The 20,597-nt window shown below is 39.5% G+C and overlaps 1 protein-coding gene across 1 annotated transcript in view; it reads right to left on the bottom strand.

Moving 5' to 3' along the window:
- Nucleotides 1–20,597, bottom strand: part of TAF4B (TATA-box binding protein associated factor 4b) — a 70,707-nt gene that overhangs the window by 34,403 nt on the left and 15,707 nt on the right. The window contains exons 4-9 of the mRNA XM_031552843.1: nt 16,638–16,805; nt 16,407–16,532; nt 14,201–14,290; nt 9,849–10,424; nt 4,932–5,067; nt 4,303–4,408 (exon numbers count right to left, since the gene is read on the bottom strand). Coding sequence (XP_031408703.1) covers nt 4,303–4,408; nt 4,932–5,067; nt 9,849–10,424; nt 14,201–14,290; nt 16,407–16,532; nt 16,638–16,805 — 1,202 coding nt within the window. The remainder of the gene's footprint in view (nt 1–4,302; nt 4,409–4,931; nt 5,068–9,848; nt 10,425–14,200; nt 14,291–16,406; nt 16,533–16,637; nt 16,806–20,597) is intronic.

Genomic DNA, 20,597 nt, shown 5'->3' with positions numbered 1-20,597 from the left:
ACTCAAGAAAGCAACAAGTAACCTTCTGGACTATACATCTAGCCACAATTCTATGTTTCAGCCTCACATTATCAAGTAACTATTTTCTACTGTATTTCCAATGGTAATCTCTCTTATGAGTGCACACACATGAGAACTCATGCACAAGCAGCCATCTCTACCCGTGCTGGTTTTGAAGACCAATTCTAACTTCTGCACTGCCGACATAAGACTGCACTAAGTTACTAGCTTTGATGAAAGATTCTTCTGCCTTTAGAAAAACACCGCTGTACTTATTTTACTTAGTCCAAAGAGCGCACCACAAAATTTCCCTAAGCAATAGTGCTCACTAGCAAATAACATAAGTTTCAGAAGCCCAAGTGAAGTCTGCACTCTTTACTGTTCATTATTCCTTGCTATTTTAACAAAACTCAATCATTTTAAGCATGGTATCATGTATTTAGAGTGAACTATTAAAACCGCTCCACTAAGGTGATAAATGAAAAATATTCTAGAATACATATGGAGGTGTTTGGTTAGATGCTGACTTGCTTTCATCTTCAGCAAAACCTCCACAAAGTCCATCATCTTTATCACAGCCATTAATGCTTTTCTGCATTTGCTCATATCACACCCAGAAGTCAACAAGAACACTCTCCTAGCTGTTACAAATCTCCAGTGCTTAAAGTTGTCAGGACAAACAATAAAACAGAATGCTCTGCTCTCAATGTTATCCTGTATGGAGTCATATTTGACATTCAAATTGAATACTCAACTGGAGAAATATGCTCAAGCAATGCAGATGTACTTCCTTGCTTACAGATTTGGTTGTAGTGGTTGAAAAGTGAGTCTGTGGCACCCTCTGGTGTTTGAACAACGCACTCATTTTCTTCACAATCCATTTTCTATTTACTCAATTATTATTATTTTTTAATAGTAAAAGTGAAAACTACTGAGGTATACTTAACTCAAACTTCCGTGCACTACCCCAGACTACTACAGGGGACAGAACAATTCCAGCAGAGCAAGACTCACTAGCACTCCTGATCATCATGGACAGGAGCAGCTGCCTAGATTTTTCCACTCTGCTATCTCACTCCTGCTTGACTAGCAGTTCTGATTTCTGGAACTTCCCAATCTAAATTCTCAAATCAGCTGTATCCATTTTTGAAAATAACAGATACAACAGATGCAAGGAATGCACAAGTACTTTAAGAAGTGAATATGCACCTTATTATTTTTTTTTCCCCAGGGTGCTCCAGTATATACTTGCTTTGTTGTTCAACAAAGCAAAGGACAAGGTTTTGTACTTGAGTCAAGGTAATCCCAGATATGTATACAAACTGAGAGAACTCTTTGAGAGTAACCCTGCTGAGAAGGACTTAGGGTTCTGGTTGATTAAAAAGGTAATGAGTCAACAGTGTGTGTTTGCAGCCTGGAAGGCTAATGGTATCCTGGGTTCTATCAGAAGATGGGTGGCCAGAAGGTCAAGGAAGGTGATTGTCCCCTCTACTCTGTCCTCATGAGGCCCCAGTTGGAGTACTATGTCCAACTCTGGGGCCCCCAACAAAGGAAAGATAAGGAGCTTTTGGAAAGCATCCATAGGAGGGCCACGAAGATGATCAAAGGGCTGGAGCACCTCTCCTATTAAGATAGGCTGCAATATTTAAAGGAAATTCATAAACATGAAGGAAATAAACTTTTTACATGGGTAGATAGTGATAGGATAAAGGGAATGGTTTTAAACTAACACAAGGGAGATTTAGATGAGATGTCAGGGGGAAGTGTTTTTTTGTTGTTTTTTTTTGTTTGTTTGTTTGTTTGTTTGTTTTAATTGAGTGTGGTGAGGTGCTGGAACAGGTTGCCCAGGGAGTTTGTGGATGCCCCATCCCCGGAGTTAGTTAAGGTCAGGCTGGATGGGACCCTGGGCAATCTGATCTAGTACTTGACCTAGAAGTTGGCAATCCTGGCTGTAGCAGGGGGGTTGAAACTTAATCCTTGAGCACCCTTCCAATCCAAGCCATTCTATGAATCTGTGATACTCTACCAAAAAAGTAGAACAGTTTATAAAACTCTTGATGTTTGTTTTTAAAGCAGACCACTCCTTACAGTGCATTCCATGGGACAACCAACTGCCAGTGATGTACAAGGTTTAGCTGAAATCTTACTTTTTCTAGGAGGACTTTTCAAAATTGAAAGAAGAAAATCACCCCTTCCCATTCTCATCTCTAGCAATCAAAAAAGAAACAGAGGCCACATCTGGAGTACTGCATCCAGTTCTGACCTCCCCAGTTCAAGAAAGACAGATCTTCGAGAGAGTCCAGTGGGTTCGAAGGAGATTAAGAAATATCTCCCTTATGAGAAAAAATTGAGAGACATGGGACTGCTTAGCCTAGAGAAGAGAAGACAGATAAGAAATTTTTATCATCTAATGAACATGTCTCAAGTGGATGGGGACAGGCTCTTTTTGTTGATTCTCAGTGATGGGAAAAGGGGTTTTAACAGGCACAACCAAAAAACAGGAAATTCCATATGAACATAAGAAAGAACTTTGCTTTACTCTCAAAGAACACTAGAACAAGTTGCTAGAGAAGTTGCTAAGCCTCCTCTGGAGATACTAAAAATTCACCTGGACACTTTCTTGTGCAAACTATTCTAGTTAACCTGCACTAGCAGGGGAGTTGTACTGGATGATCTCCAGAGGTCCCTTCAAACCCATACAATTTTGTGATTCTGTGATTAAACAAGGTCAAAATCCAACTTAAGCAGGGTTTGGTAAGTATCACATTCCCAAATCCTAACAAAATAAGGTAAAAGGAGCCAGGCTTCCTGACAAAACTACAGTCTCTCATTGAAGCGTAAGTACCCATTTACAGTCGCATCAGTTATGAAGATGTGCTCTCTGCCCATAACAAATCCCATCACAAAACCTGAAAGGGGGCTATCGTGTTCTCTGCCTCATGGATCAGCTGGCTGATGGATCATAAGCCAGGAAAATTAGCTTTGCTAGGAATAATAAAAGACAGAAGAGAGCAAACTACTTCAGGACTCAATGGGGAAAGTCTATTGCCAAGGCTAGAATAACATTAGGTGATGCTAGGCCTGCTTGGTTGCATTGGTGAGTGCAAGCATTGGGAAGATATCTGAAGAGATAAATTCTTCAGGGACAAGAAATCTATTAGAAAAGAGTAAGCTAAGCTAGAGATTTCAGACCTGAGTTGTCATGGACTTCAGCTAATTACAAATTCATAGTCCAGCAGAGCAGAAATCCATCTTGGATCACATTGTAGAAGCACAGTTATTTCTAAATACTCTAAAAACCTGACAAGATAGAACTTCAAGAAACTCAGTTCAAACTTCTTCATCCTAGAAAATTAATGCATCTTTACTGGAGGAGCACAGAAAAATCTCATTCCTAGGGAGGACCAGGTTTTGTTTTTTAAAATATTTATGAGACGTTTTGTTTACTTTTTTTGTTTGTTTGTCTGTTTTTATTTGTTTGGATATGCATCAGAACAAAGTCATAGCTTTCAAACAATGAGAGGTCAATGGGTCAAAAGCACAAAAGTGTCATGTCTGCGTTTATCTCTGGAAGACTAACTTCAAGTTTGCCTTAAGGTCTTAAAGCTAATATTGCATAATTACGGCAGCCTATTACTATTTCAACATTACATTTTAAAGCTAGAAAAAAATATATCATTTCTCCTTTTTAAAAGTTAATCAGTTATCAGAACTAGAAGCTTTAAGTATTCTTCAAATCTGGCATGTTCTCTAGAATATGCCAGAAGCCATAATTAGAGGTGTAGTCAAAGAGTTCCACCTCTATACATAGGAACAAGCTTGTAAGAAGAGCTAATAAAAGATCCTATAATACAGCACACAGCTTTAAACAGGTTGCTAGCCAGTCCAAATTACAGCTCAACGCTATCTGGCTGTCTGTAAAAAGTAGTACTTATATCTGACTTAATGCTACGGAGAGCTTTTAATACAGGGTAACTTTAGTTAGCAGTACTCACAGGATCAAGATCAATGTCTCCTCTACAAATGAAAAACTGATACATACCGATGTGCACTGTTTGTGTAATTACACTCTTGAAATAACAGTGAAAAACCTAACTCACTGAGACAGTTATCCTATACTAGGAATAAGATCTACTAAAAGGTCTGAGTTTTTAGATTCCTGTTTGACAATTTAAAATATAAGATAAAAACACCAATCATAAGTCTTTAAAGAAAGCCAGTTTTATCTGGGCTCTGTTCCCTCTTCTATATGTGCTGTTTCTTTTGTTCCTACCTGTAGTAAACTATATTGTTTATTTTTACCTGAAGGATGTTGTTCCATTCTCTTTTATTTTAGTTTTCTGAAGAGGAGATGCTTGAAGCGACAGAATTTTATTTCCTGGCAGGGCAGCTTGCTTCAGAACAGAGCCTAAAACAAAACAAAGAACATGCCATATAGAAAGCAAAATGCTTTTTAATGCTGTTTAATCAGTTCATACTTCTAACAAAGGTACTGCAGACTCAGTAACAATCAGGAAACCAGACACTGTGAAGTGCTACATTCTGTAAGGCCAAAAATCCTACACTCTCAAACACCCTCCTCCGTGCTGATCAGTGAGAGGTTTAAATGAAAACTTATTGGCTGTGACAAAAACTTATGCATCAACCTGGATCTGCTGAAGGAAGAAGTCTCTTGAAACAATTCTCACGATTACGGCAGTTCAAAGAAAGTTTACTGCAAGGATTTTACTCACAGTATTTTAAAAATTAAATTGCTATGGAGCAACACTTGCTTAACAATTAACAGAAGTGGACATGGTGCTGAGCTTCTCACCAGGATTCCTAAAACAGAACTGAATGCTCCAATACACAACGCCTTCTTACTTCCCTGCAATCTACCAACAGCCCATACTTATTTTTTACACCTCAGTAGTGTTCTCCCTTCTCCATACCAGCAGGAAATTGGTTTGTTTGAACAAGTGTATTCAGCGGCATCCTCTTCTCAACAGGTGTCTGAAGAGTCAGTGCTGAGGACTGTGGAAGTGTGGATACTTGCTTTACAATGGTTCCTGACGGTTGTTGGACTACCTGCAAGTGGAATTAACCAACATGAAGAGTGAAAAGAGTGAAACAAATATACAGAGAGGTAGATAATATCAACATGTTCATTCCGTCAGAAGCGCTGCAGGGCATGCATGTACGTCTAGCTCTCAGTTTATAAAAAACAAAATGCTCAAAGAAAAACTACTTTCAACTTTAAAGTCAAGAAACAAAATCTTAATGACTAGCGTTGCGCTTAAAGCTTATTCAGCAAGTTCTAACAGGCATTTAATTCCTACTCTCAGTAGCTGTATCAGGAAAATTTCACTGAATTCTACAGTCTGCTACGCTAAGAACCTTTCCTAAGTCTTTCTTAACAGGGCTACCAATTGAATATTGAGACTGTCTGCCAACAAGCTCAAAACAGTAGGTATCATACACATCTAGTTTCACAAAAAATCACCAAAACAAACAGAAGCCTTGCATGAAATTCTTTTCCTTTAGTGAAGAGTACACACTATGAAGTTACTGATGCATTTTTGGAGCTGAAAGGTCAATTGTAAATTGAGATGCCAAGTTTTGAAGTGTTAAACAAAAGTACATGAAATGCACCAGTTAGATGGAACATGAAGTGCTAACTAGCAACACCTGTACTGAGGTGTTTGCCTCTGTGCAAAAACAGCAGTACACTGCTGAAGGGTATAAAGGGAAGGGCTGATAGCGTTGTTTAAAGAGGCTCTTGAAAGAAACACAACCTGACAGCAGGATGTCATCACAACACAGACCTAAAGGCACAGCCTGTAAATACTAATTCTTCCTCTTCAGGGGTAACCATTAAAATGCAAGAAAGCAATAGTGATATCCCCAAAGCTTCATTTCTAAGGCTCCTAGCTAGCTGAAACTGGACTGCAGCTTTTGATATATCTTCTGCAAAAGCTCTTAATTACAAGTTGCAGAAAAACCTTTTCACCAAGGATTAAAAGTTACCAAAATTACTAACATCTACAGATTGAATCCTAGCTGGTTAGAGGCAAGAAGCCGACAGAAAAATGGTTGAGAAAACACATTCTCTGCTTTTTAAGTCTAATTTCAGAAAGTCTAAAGAGTGCTCAAACAGTGTTTGTATTTAAACTATACAAGTTTAGAGTTAAACGTGAAGAATTGACATTTATTGCACTTAGAAATTAGGCTGTCTCCTTCTGCCAATTAACTTCAAATTTAATCAGCGAACATCATGAGCACCAGAACCACATGTTCACAAGAAAATGTGCTCTGCATCTGAAGATGTCAAGGTACACACTCCCCCGACAGCTCCAGTTATAATATGCTGCTTATAGCATCATGATTTGACATAACAGTGGTAATGTAGAACAACTGAGCTGAAGGTGGTGTTCAAAAACTAGACAAAGAACACACCATTCTTGAGGAAAAAACACAAGATGCGTATCTCTCTACATTTTTATGCAGATGAAACAACCATAGGAATACAGACAGTGATTGTGGACAAAGTCTCACACACAAAGCACTTCATCACAAACAAGTACAGGCACTAATGTTTGCTTCTATTTGTTTTTAGCCAAGACACAATTTGATCTTTCTGAAAAGATTCACCTTCCGTACGCTGGAAGTCAAAAACATTAAGGACACAATTTATATGTTCAGAAAATTACTGAACAACCAAGCAGCTCGGACAAACTACTCACAGGATCTGCCAGCGTCCATACTGACAGGCACCTAGAGATCTTCCCTACCGTCAGTGAGCATGGTGCTTCATCTTCAGCATACAAAAAACTGAAACAGCACAGGAGGAAGCATAAGTATTCAAGATTAAGGTGTGGCAGACAAAAGAACAGGTGGGCAATGTTAAATCAATAGCCTAGATGGAAATTGGAGAAATATATTAAGTGACTGATGAGACTAGATCAACCAGAAACCAGAAAGGATGCACTGGCAGTAAAGCTGCTTTTGTCTGCCATTCTAGATGCTAGGCTAGCAAAAGCTGAAAGTCCTTGGAACCAGCAAAGGGCAACAATTCTAGAAATTCCAACAAGGATCTAATGCCAGAAAATAAAATTCTACAAAAAGAGATCTCTATAAGAAAAAGAGTTGCTGTCTCTTTTCTTCAGGTTAGTATGCCTTAAGGAAGTTGACAGAGACATCAGAATAAAGAGCAGCAACACTTAAAGTGCAATGCAACACCCAGCTATCAGCTCAGAAACAGCTGCCTGAGAGAGACCTGAGTAGCTTCAGCCACCAGCAGTAGCAAGTGAGCACACCTCACCGGTGGCTGAGAGGACTGCACCATGAAGCTCTTGCTCTTAATGCTCTAAGTTGTAGTTTCATAGAAGTGTTCTTATCATTAGAAGTCAGCAGCTGGTAACAAACTTTGATTTACCGTGTTTTACTAAGACAAAGCAACGCTATGGCAAGACACACTTTATTTCTCAGGTGAAAAATCTTCGCTAACAAATGCACTTAAATTAGTTCACATTAAGGAAAGAAGTCACAGGGAGGGCATCCTGCAGAGTGTGCAGCTGCTGGGAAGACAGCACAGACACACAATCCAGTCCCAACAGCATCCCATAAGAGCAGATCCCTCAGAGTCCACCATACAGACAGAGTTGTGATAATCATGTTCCAGACAAGAAAGACCTGCATGCTACATCACTCCCATCACAGTTTTAATAGGAAACCACTGCAGTGTTGAAAACTGAAGCATCAATGATGTTACAATAGATCTGGCACATGAAAGCACAGAAGATGCTTCCTTAAATTCCTTGAGCACAAGGAAGACAAATTAGAAACGGACACGCAGAGAGAATGTATGGCATCAGACAACCCTGAGGGCCAGAAAGGAAAAAAAAATTGCTGGCAGCACCGTATGGACAGATTTGCACAGCTGGCATGTGCTTCCTTCCAGTTGGCAGCAGGACCCTTCTCTTTAGGGAGGCAAGATCCTGATTTGTTTTCTTGTGGGAGCAGGCAGGCCCTCTTCCTTTTAAAAGACAAAGCATCAGGGAAGTCCTAGAAGATGCAACCACTTCCACCAACTTGCTCCTTGTGCTAACTGGCTGCCTGAACAAACACCAGCATCCTGATATGGCTGAGCTGCCAGTGCTCAACTAAACCCTTTAACTACACCTAAGACCAAAATTACACACCATTTTTGAACAGAAATTATTTTAATTGCTATGCTTGGGATTTACCTAAACTAATTAAAATATGCTTTATATTTTATATTATAAGTCAATATTTATAACACAGAATAAAGAAAAGCAATTGCATTAAGGATGCCATGCTTCAGTACTGAAGGAGGCAGAAGTCATTTCATGAGTTCAACAAAATTGTATTCACAAAGCATCTTAACTCCCCAGTGCAGAGATACGTTTCCTCATCTAGTTGTACAGATGGTCAATCGTTCCCCTGAATTACATGGCTTGCCATGGAGCCAACAAATGCTCTCCAGCCTTTGTACAGCCTAAGAAGCTCTCATTTTCTTCTGGTTGGAATTTCAAATTTAGTCCTTGAAGACAATAAAGGTACCAATTCTTTTTCCAATTTGGCTCTAGCTACTACCATCCAAATTTGTTAGTAACTGCTTAGTTTTTTAAAAAAACATTCATAAAAAGGATCCTCCCCTATATAGTTCAATGTTTTGTTCTTAATTAAGTCTGAAGAGGTGGAAATCTGGTAGAATTAGCTCTTTACTAAGAATGATTCTTATATTACATTTTCCTTACACACTTGGAAAGGAAAAAACAAATACAAAATACTTCAGTGAACCTGAATACTATTAAATTAAGAACATACAATAAGCAAGCTACAATGGAAATTCACACAGTACTATACTACTACACCTGTTGTAAGCAAATTTAGCTTCAGAGGAAGCATATTTTCCCTTTGTTTGAAGGAACACATTTTTACAAGGAAGTCCTATACAAGAAAAGTTATTTATCTGCCAAAAGATGACTATTTTCCCAATCTTCCATGCAGTAGAATGCATACTACTTACACAACATACTCCTCATTATCTCAAAACCTAACTTATTTCACAACGTTGCTCTGTTGGATATATACCAGTGGATCCACATTTTCTGATATTTACCATTAGCAGCCATAAGAACTTAACCTATGCCAAGAAAAAATGTTAACACATTGTTTTTGAGAGTATTGTTTTAACATACAACTATTCCTCCTGGAATTTGTTACCTATTGAGGCCGAACAGAAAAAAAAAAAAAACTTTGGATGACATTATGACTAAAATATCTTAGTAAATGTGGAGGTCAGAATTCTCCTCTGAAAAGCTCCTTGAGCTAGTTCAAAACTTTAACTTAGCGTTCCACTACGTATCATCAAGTCACCTATTTCTGAAAAGCGCGCAGAGCAGAGCCTATAAAGGTAGGGAGACTGGAATCCTTGGGGGTCAACAGAGGCACAGCCCTCACAGGGCATCTGATAGTAATTAACATAAGGACCCCATCATCAATTTCTTTTTCTGACACAAGCACTTCCTGCCTTTTCTTTCATATACCAAGCTAGCACAGCTGCATGCACACCAGGAGCCCGAACACATGTTCTCTCACGTTTCAGTCTGGATGCTCAGTCTGGTGGAACAGTGGTCAGTACATCTTGCAGTACACCTCGCTTACAGACTGGCTTTAGACTGACCTTTTCAACAACTGCACAACATCCACAACTATCTCAGAACTGGTTAACTCATGGCAGGCTAGGTTCATATGACAAATGAACACCTCTAAGATGCAAATTGGTATCACCTTGACAAAATGTCAAATAAAAGAAGCCCAGTTACAAAGGAAATTAATCTTACCAACTGTTTCACTTTGACCACTTGCTGAGCGGCCACTGGCTGCGCAATGATGGAGTTGGGCTGTGAGATTTTAATACTGATGGGGGTGCCCATGACAGGTTTCAAAGGCTGGAGAGGGGTTGCTGCTGAGGATGCCACTGTAGAGACGAGCACGGGCTTTACAGACTGGAGAGATGATGTTGCTACTGCAGAGGTGAAGATTGGCTTTACAGTTTGGATAGCAGTGAGCCCTGATGTTGATATTGTTGTAGTGAGGACAGAAGATGCAGGACGAAGAGAGGCTGTCACCACTGCAGAGGCAGGAACAGGCTTCATAGCCTGCAGAGAGGTTGTCACCGATGCACTGGAAAGGACTGGTTTTATAACAGGAGCAGCTGTGACTGTCGTGGAGGCAGACACTGGTTTTATAACAGGAAGAGAATTGGTTGCTACAGGTGAAGTTACCACTGCTGTGGAAGGAGTTAGTGCAGAAGTACAAATTGAAACAGCTTCTTGGGTCGGAGCAGGCTGCTGCATACACTGCTGGATAAAACTCTGAGCATTTGGCATTAGCTGCCGTAAGGCAAGCATACTTTTCTAGAAGACAAAAAGAAAAAACAACAGAATAACACTAGAATAGTCTTCAACAATACTGAATATTACATCAGCCTCTTCCTCACATCCCAGTTTAATTTCTTAACATCAGGAAATAATCTGGTTATTCCAAACAAAATATTTTGCTAGAATTCATAGAAGAAACAAGTATTCTTGAAATGATGGAGATAAGAATCACCCACATAGGTTGAACAAAGACAACAGTCACTGTGTCTTCAGTACTTGGGTGCAATCTTTGGAGACACTTGTCTCTAAGTTTCTTTTGTTTAGAATGTTTCAATGTGGAATTTATGCTCCAGAATAAGACCAGTTGAACTATTCTATCTCAACATTTTTCGTTTTGCCAAAAAAAGAAGTCTGCTATATTATAACAGCTGTGTTTATTCCATTTAGCTTCTCCAACAGAGAGCTACAAATTATCCAGTAAGATCGGAAGCAAGTCCTGAAGACACGAGCACTTGAATACCAATACAGCTGTATCTACACTAGGGGGGGATACCACTTTACTAATGTCTGAATAGCTGCAGCAGCACAGCTTAAGCCAGCTAAGTTTTCTGCAACAGGAGAACATTAGTAAAGATATCTGGCAACATCTCATTTTTAGTACAGCTATGTTTGAGAAGGTTAATGGACAGAATAATCTTCATGCCCTCCATAGATTTTCTCCTTGACTATTTACAATCTGTTATGGCTCAGAATCAGGGGAAATAATTTCTACAGCTACCAGTACATTCACACAAAAACTTTTTTCCCTTGACAATTTTTGAAGTTTGTATATCTCCAGCATAGTACTGTTGCTCTGGGCTTCACCACGTTCACAACAGGAACGTGATGTCTTGCTAATATACTGACTGAGCAAATTTTTGTACATCTTTCTACAGCACTTCTATCTTTAATGTTTGCTTCCTCATCTTTTAAAGGACTGCTTAACTTTCCTAACGTTCCTGATGCAGTTTATTCAGGAAAAGCATCCAGCACAGATATGAACATCAAGGTGGCACTGCAGCCAAAGTCAATGCTCTTTTCAACCTGTTGGAATCAGTGAAACAAAATACATGCAACAGCTGCATCAAAAGCCGCAGCTCAAAAGATAAGGACAGAGAACCTTCCCTAAAATTCCACTTTACTAGCTAAAATGAGTTGGCAACAACCCTTATCAAACTTCTTCCCAGACTTGAGACACAAGTGTTTCCCCCAGACAAGGCCAGCAGTGAAGAGAAGTGCCTATGAAGTCAGCTGCCATTTGGCACTCAGTCCCATAGCAGCTGCCCACACAGTATGTGCCAAGCAAGCCTGGTCTGTGCTGGCTACACAGCCTTAAGATATGTCAGAAAAAAAGCAACCAGGGTACAAGATGCTTTAAGGGATGGGTAATACTATGAAGTCAGTTAAATTCAATCACGATAGTGCTTGAACAATGCTGCTGAAGTCATAGTATTTTGTTGTTAACATAGTATACAACTGGGAGAGGGTACCTCACTAAGGATTACAGGGGTGTGGATACAGATGAAAGCAGAAAAGCCTACGTGATACCTGATGGCACACAGCAGCTCTGCGTGACACCAGCCCAGGCCTGACACAGGTCAATCTAAGTCCCACGGAACTGCCCTGAGGTCCTTACACCAAAACTGACCTGCTCCCCATGCTGTGGGACAGCTTATTAACTCAGGATAAGCATTTACATCAACATGTGAAGACAGAGCTATGTGTAAACTAATGAATGCCTGAGGAACTTTAAGGGTTGTAGAAGTGTTAGCAAATGCAATGCAGCAGCTCCCTGGTTCTTAGGCATGAGGTGGTCCAGGGAGCTTGCTACTTCCAGGATGAGTTCTGGCTGTGCCAGATGCAGGCTATAGTTCTGCAGTGATACTGAGATTCCTCCACACTGCTCTGGGAACACAGCTAGTGTCCAGCAGGGATTCTTAGCCAGGGACCTACAGAAGGCAGACACATTACTTACAAAGTCAAACTTGCCCTGGCAGCTACCAAAGCTCAAAGAAAAGCTTTGTTAGTTGTGCTGACCCTGCATGCACAGCCTGGTCATTCTGACGCCAGGATAAAGCTGTCCAAAAGTAACAGAGTACTCTGTGCTGCAGTTGTTGCACATGTTATTCTAGAAAGTTAACATGAAAAACTCTGAACTACGATATGTCATAATAATGCAAATAGGGTAAATGAAGAACTGCCTTTTGAGTTGTCCTTGACTTTTTATAAGGAAACACCAGGAATTTAGACAGTAAAAAAAAAAAAAAAGGACAAATAACAATTTTATTACATCTAGCAGAGAATCATAGATTGACTTAGGCTGGAAGGAATTTAGAGCCCATCCAGTCCCACCCCATGCCATGGGCAGGGCTGCCCCCCAGCAACTCAGCTGCCCAGGGCCCCATCCAATCCGGCCTTGAGCACCTAGAGGATGGGGTACTACAGCTTCTCTGGGCTGCTGTGCCAGTGCCTCTCTGCTCTCAGAGTAAACAATTTTTGTCTAAAATCTAATCTAAATCTCCCCTCTTTTAATTTAAAACTATCCCCCTTTTCCTATCACCATCTACCTATGTAAGAAGTCAGTCTTCCTCCTGGTTATAAGCTTTCTTTAAGTACTGGAAGGTCATAAGACCTCCCTGGAGCCTTCTCTTCTCCAGAATGAACAAATCCAGCTCTCTCAGCCTTTTTTCCTAGGAGTGATGCTCCAGCCTTCTGTTCATCCTCATGGCCTCCTTCTGGACCTCTTCCAACAAATCTACTAGCTTCTACAGCTTCTACTAGAAGACTGTAGTCTTCTAGTGTAGCAAATTTACTATCAAAGCATTTGAAGGCTGCCCCTATAACAGAAATACCCCATACCTGAACAGATCAGCACTAGACACCCAAAGTAGTAACAACATTACCAGATCATTCTTGTACATACTGTCAAATACTAAGAAAGCAGGAAAAATCCAGCAAACTTCTCTTCCACCTTTACCACTTAACTATTCTTCCTTGATGCACCACTGTGCCTATACTGAATGTCAAGGAAGTACAGATCTATCAGTTCTAAGAACACTGTACATTGCAATTAAGTAAATATAACGAAGTTTCCCAAGCTTGCTGGGATTTAGTGGTTGTTACGTGACAAAGACATTAATTTTTTGTTTTGTCAATAAACTATTCTGTCAGATAATTAAGTACGGTAGGCACATACACAGAAAGCATTTTCTTATGTATACAATTATTTCCCTGAATGGAGATAGTTATCCTCAATTACTTTCTCCAAGTTGAAGCAGCCCACTCAGAAACTTTCTGAAGAAATGAGAACTTTTTTTAAAACAAAAGAACTGTCTGCAATTAAACACAAGCCAGCAGAAATCAGAATGCCAGTGTTATGAAGATTCTTTAAGCTTAAATACTGCAAAACAGCTTCTGTTGTCACTCTTCTGTATTAGAATTCAAAGCAACTACAGCTTTGCTGAGCAAGTAAAAGGTCATCTTAGTGTAACTGCTCTACTGTAGATGTATCAGCTTCCAAACGATTTGTGTCCAGTAATAACTGGAGAGTAATTACTCTCCAACCCGAGAATACAGCTGAAGGTAACTTTTCTGAAATCCCCCCACAAAAACCTCTGTCTTTCCAAGCGCAGCAGTCACACAACATTAGCTAGGCTAAGCACCATTTCCTCAACTGATTGGAGGAAATAACAATTTGAAAGCAATTAAAACATTTTCTGATCCCCCACCCTCCCCTCCAACTAAATTCTTTATATCCACAATCAGACACTTACCTTGAGAAAAGGAACTAAATAGGGCTGTGGAGAAGACTTCAGCTCTACATACAGTTTCTTTGTAAATTCTTCTGGTTCAATTTTTGCTTCCTAAGAGGAAAGTATATTTACAACAGTAATTCATAGGTATGAATCTTTTTTTTTTTTTTTTTCAGGTGTATCAACAATTCATGGAAGTTTACACTATCATGATGCTGTTCACTTTCAGTACTCAAATACTTCTTTCCACCTGTATGTTTAAAGAAAGCATTTTAGGATAGAATAATGTTATAATCTAGATACAGTATTAGAAAATTAAGTTTCTTTGTTCACCTACAGACACTGTAGCTGCTAATACACATGAGAATATCCATTCAAACATTCACTAAAGTGAATTAAAAGAAACAAATTTATAAGTAACGTCGATCCTTTTGAGTACATCTTTTATGCAGAAATATGCAAAATCCATCAGGAGTACTTATTGCTATAAAGGTAGTTTATCAGCATGGGGATCAAAATTTATATAGAAAGGAGACAAAAGACAACTCGATAGCTTTTGTAAAACGATTCCAGTCTAACGCTCACGAAAGCATAATAAAGCATAATACTTAATGCTTTCTTTCTGAAGAAAGAGAAAGAAAGAATATCACTTCTGCATACCATTAGGGTAACAATCCTCTCAATCAGTCTCTTCAATGCTCTTTACTCTTCCTGCCGCAGACACCTATTTCAGTGGCTTCAGAGGGTTAGGAAGCTGCAGCAGACTTCTGTGACCCCTTACACTTCAGTGCCCCAGCAACACAGATGAAGTGGCATGCAGTCTCAGACTGGCGGCTACTACTCACCCTGCCAGGTGAGACCTTTCCTTCCTTAAGGAAGGTACAGAAGACAGAAGGCAGAGAGGCCCTCTTGCCAACCAGAGAAGTCAGCAGAGAAGTTATGGCTTTCGCCTCTATCCTCCCACAGAATAACTATGTGGTCAGAGCAGGGGGCTTAAACACCATGTATTCACAGAAGAACAGAACTTCAAGCAGCTCAATTCTTGTCATTGGATCTGCTGCCTGTCTGGCTGTGGATACAGGTCACTGAGGTCCCACTGATACAATTGTAGGGATTTGGTACAGCACATCTCAGTGCACATTAAGGTTCTTGACACCCACTCCATGAAATGCTGCCTTGAGGACCACTTTACTTCACAGCTGCTGCTTATGTGTTTCCCCCATGCATATGAAACATTAATTTATTCTGCATTCACACCATACACACATACTGAATAACAGAAAAACAGCATTTTAAAAATACTGCAAAAAGCAAACAAATGCACAGTTAAACAGTTTATTAATGGCTGGTAATTACTGTTCTTTATAAAAAGCATTGTAAGCACAACAAGGATTAATTCTAGCACACTCCAATGGAATTGTAGTGTATAGTCCAGCAGGGACAAAGAAAAAGGCAGTGGGAGAAGGGCAATCAAAGATTTTTGCAAGGCTGCATCTTAAAACAATCTGTTCTCTCAAATTACACCTCTTTCTACACTATGCTTTTCTAAACTAAGAAATTCCTTCAGTACGACTTCCAAAGCCATCTCCCTCTACCAGCACATATCCTTCTGCTGAAGTGGAAAGCTAAAACTGCAGTGATGGTCAAATGCCAAGAAAAGTAGTACCAGGAGAAACCATTACCAAAAAAGTCCAGCTCTGCTGGGGTACAGCACAAGGCAAGCAGATAGGCTGGCAAGCCATCACATTATTTTCTCCATCCCACTGTCTAAAGACATGGATAATTTCACACTCATTTCAATCGAGCTTCACCAGCAGTGTGCAAATCAGTTCAGTCCTGGAGTAAAACAGCAATACAGACTCAGCACTGAACTACAATCACCACAGCAAAACTCTTGCTACTGAGAACTCAAACCTACACTAATGTAGACTAGCTCAGACCCAAAAACTATATAAAAACAATAAACTGTTCCTGTTGTCACAGTTACCTGTGTGTATAAAATGAAATAGGAATGAGAGGGGAAATTACAATATGGAATCCAGTTAAAACGCACATTGTAATGAAATATTTTGGAGGATCTGAGGTATTGTACCACTCGAGCTGTTTAAAAAACAACACAAGTAGAAAGAGAAGGAACAAAATTATGAAGTCAACATTAAGATCAATATAAGATCAACACATAAATGTCAGACTTTGCTTTTTTTTTTTTTAAAAAAAAAGGTCTCACCAATAGATTTTGCACCAGATTCTTCACATTCTGCCCCATCTCAGTGGCTTGAGGTCCACTACTAGATGCCAATTTTATTAGAGTAGCAAGGAAATTCTTGCATTTCTTCACATTCTCTAGCATCTCCTATGGCGGAAATAAAGACTGTTAGATGTCAAGTTGGCTCTCCGACCTCTGATGAATGTAGAGAATGTTAATTTTTAATTAAAAACTTCTTTTTTTTCCTCTTACTGTAGAAGTGCTGGTCTGTGCTACTGTTGTGACCTCTGCTTTCACAGAGACTGCCTTTTGGGAGATGGATTGTGCAGGTGGTCCTGTAACTGGAAGTTTTACAGGTGTTCCAGTACTCAAAGGCTTTACAGCAGTAACTGCAGTAACACTATCTGTTGCAGCTGCTGGCTGAAAAGAAAAAAAAAATAACACTTTTAAAACCTAAGACTAGCACAAATAACAAATGCTACATTCTGCTAGCATCCTTCCTCCTCACTCGAGATTACTATTTAAAACATAAATGAACAAATCTTATCTTTATTTTCAGAAGTTTTAATTATTTTTTTTTCCTTTGAGAGACTGTTTAATACTCTAAATCACAGGACCTCCCATAGCCAACCTGTTTTTTAAGTCTGTGGGTGGTAGGGAAGGACAAAGGCTTACCAATATTAAAGAAAGTGCCTGTAACTTCAAGTGAAGGAAAGGAAAAAGTAGTCGTGAAGAAACACATAGTTCAAAACCAAAGTTCAAACTTTGCCAGGCTTCTATAGTCTAAGACTAATCAATTTAATACTAAGCCAAGTGACAGCACTCTGAAGATAAATACAACTTTAGGTGATTATTTATATTCCTTTCTTCCCCTGCAGCTCCTCTCCCATTTGTGATATTGCTTATGTTTCCTATCACACAGGTACCAGATGAAAAGTGTCGTGTCCATTTTGGAAGGATGCAGCAGCAAAAACCAGATGAACAAAAGCACCTAAGTAGTTCTTGTATTTTCTTCATGGGGATCAACGTCGATCTGTCTCAAATTCATCAAGACACAAACCCTGTCAATACTCATGTATGAGACTTTCACTTCCTTTTCAAATCTCTTTATCTATCAACAGATACAGAAGCTCCAGTAGCATGAGCATCGTGAAGGTTTAGAAAAAAAACACCACACAAATGCCTTTCTCCTTTGCAAACGACGCTAAAAAAATACTAGTTGCCAAAGAAAACCTAGTAAACATGAGTATTTCTATTTCAGGTCTAATTAGAATAAAAAAAACATCCAATTACACGATTCTTCTAATACAACAGAACACGAGTAAGATTTTGTGCCCCACTTCTTTCATTTTCTCAAGTTGCCTACTAAAAAGCCATAGATTGAAGCCATAGAATACAGAAATAAGCAAAGGTTCAGTTTAGCATTTGAAGCCTGCAGTTAGGTACTGTTTTTTCCTCCAGCCCTTCCCCAAAAGTCTCAAAAGAAAGGCTGTTTTGTAGGTCAAATTCATGTTTCAGATCTGCCCAACACAGCTGCTTTCACTGACTCCTAATACATTTAAACATCACTTTCGTTTAGCAATCACACTGCTAATTGACAGTTAGTCATAAGATGGTAATGCAAGAGCCCAACTTACCTTATCATCAATTAAAAAAAAGAAATTAAAAAATCAGAACTGGACAGAGCATGTGTAGAATATCAACGTGTTATTAAATATTTCAGGACAGGGAAAATTAGTGAGCAAATGCTTAAAGCTAGAGCAAAACACTGGCACTTTTGTTAAATTTTCTTTTTCCTGGGTGTATCCTGCTCCCCTACAAAGTGCTGCCAGCTTGATATGAAAGAAGCAGTCAGCTACCAGAAAGCTTTCCAGCTTGGGCTCCCACCATTGATAACACTTTAATAGCTCTCTGCAGGATCTTTGCCACCACCACTGCCTCTTCCAAGGATGAAGCTCATCAGCTCTAAGACCACAGGGAGGCAAACTGGGCATGAGAATCCCACAAACAGATGGAAGGGAGGAAGACAGAAGGGGACAAAGTACAGAACTGTCAAGCTGCAATGCCCTGGGCTTTTAAAAACTGAAAACATGAGGTTTGCTGGAGCTGCTCTCTTGCAAATTCCAGTGTGTTTACACATCAGGTCCAGAACAGTATTTTATCAGCTGAGGGAGGGAACAACAGGAAGTCTGCTGGACCCTTTTCCCAGGAAGACAAGTATTTGGGAATTAACTTCTGTCATCTGCCCTCAACCTTTTTACACTACTGACAATTCTCATTCTCACTTTGAGCAACACAGAAACAGTCACACACACATACACACACACACAAATGGCATTAATCCTGCATATTTTGAAGTCATTTCAAGAGAAGTGTTCTGCATCTAAATGAAAGTGCCCCAGCACGACGCTAATTAGATACTTTGCAACCATGTTATTCCATCTGGGAAGAAGGAAAAAAAATTAAGAAGTGCAGGTATTTTGTACAACCTCTGAGCTCCAACATTCAGGAACCAAAACAAACAAATATCTTTGTAGATGAGGAGAATAAGTCAGCAACCAGAGGGAGTTTTGCAGTGTACACCAGGTTATACTTCAAACAGGATAAGAGACAAATGAAGGCAAGTATCATTTCATCTCAATTGTTCCCCACTTTTTGTGAAGACATATTTATACACCAACATTCCCCTTCTGGATCTCAAAAAACATCTAAGGTTAAGACCAGCAATTTCTTTCAGGACTTCTGAACAACACTGCCACCAAGGAAGCCAGGCTCAAGGGCTCTCTTCCCTTCTTTCCACAGGCAGTTCGTGCAACCTTACATACAGGCTCCCCTGACAGACCTCTTCCTTTTGGCTGCCCCAGAGTTAACACTGAAGTGGCCCTACGATAGCGTGTATCCGTACTGCACTTATTTACTCTATTATAAAAGGGACTTGCACGGAGCATTTTGCAAATACTGTGCAAAACATGCTTTGAGAAAGCCATTCCAAACAAAATAGCAGTATTAACTTTTCCTAGTCATCCCTCCTGCAGCCTCAATCAAACTGTATGCTCATTAGAAGTGTTCAAGTTTCTACAAACTTTCTTGCCAAAAATACTGTCTACCTCTTTAAACATTTCACAAAATCACAAGTTGAACTGATTACATCAAAGATGAACAAAGAAAGTACAGAAGAACCTTTTCAAAGACAAATGTAATTGAAAATTAGTTAACAGAATGGTAATCCTCAACATTTATTCACATTAAATGGTGACGATGTATGCAGCTTCACCCATCTAATGGAAAAAATCTTCACATCTATCTCTTCCCTGCAGTGTAAGGACAGTACAGCAGATGACTCAAGACCTCTGTGTAGAGATCACAAACACATGGTTTGCAAGCTAGTATTCCAAAACAAAAATAGGTCAGGAATACCCACTATTATTCTTGACAGACACAAAGCATACATTGGTTCCATTCTCAGTGAAATAGAAAATGTATTAGAAGAGGTCTCTGGGTTTCCCCTTCCATTCCAATATTATCCACTTACACTGAGAAGGAAGAGAGAAAACATCACAGATAGAGCTGTGGGTAGTTTTCAGTTACTAATACAGAAGAACAGCAGGAGGACAAATCTGTAAGTCAGACTATTAGTTGCTGCAGTCAGCAAACTTATCTCTCCATCTTTCAAACACTCAAGGTCAAGAACATACTCCTCCAGCTGGAATTTTTTTTTTTCTCATTTTCTGAATGCTTGGTCAACTACTACAGCTCAAGTCAGCTTGGTCAACAAAAAAAAAAAAAAGACAAGTACAAAAAAAATCTCTGATTTTCCCCCTAGCCTACAGGGAGAACAGAACAGAAAGAAGCAGTTCTCTTTTCATCACATGTGCACAATCCCGTGGTCCCCTGGAACAGAGAAACAACTGGATCTATGTCTCATATTCTACAAGTACCAATGGTCTCATCGGAGTAGTCCTACATCATTTCACTCTGCTAATGAGAAACAAGAAAAAAAACATAGTGGAAAAACAGTAATACATTTCCAGTAATTGTATATCTACATATTTTTGCAATCTGCCTACTAAATTCACTTAATTCACTTGGAGAACAGAGGTCTTCAGTCTATAATGAGAAAAAGGAAACAAAAGCTCAAAACCTCAAACTTGAAAAAAAAAAAAATACCTAGACTGGTACAGACAGCTCATTTTCCCTTCAGCACCATCTTAA

The sequence above is a fragment of the Meleagris gallopavo genome, chromosome 3 (genome assembly GCF_000146605.3).
Source record: "Meleagris gallopavo isolate NT-WF06-2002-E0010 breed Aviagen turkey brand Nicholas breeding stock chromosome 3, Turkey_5.1, whole genome shotgun sequence".
Lineage (NCBI taxonomy): Eukaryota > Metazoa > Chordata > Aves > Galliformes > Phasianidae > Meleagris > Meleagris gallopavo.
This window is presented reverse-complemented; position numbering and strand designations above follow the sequence as displayed.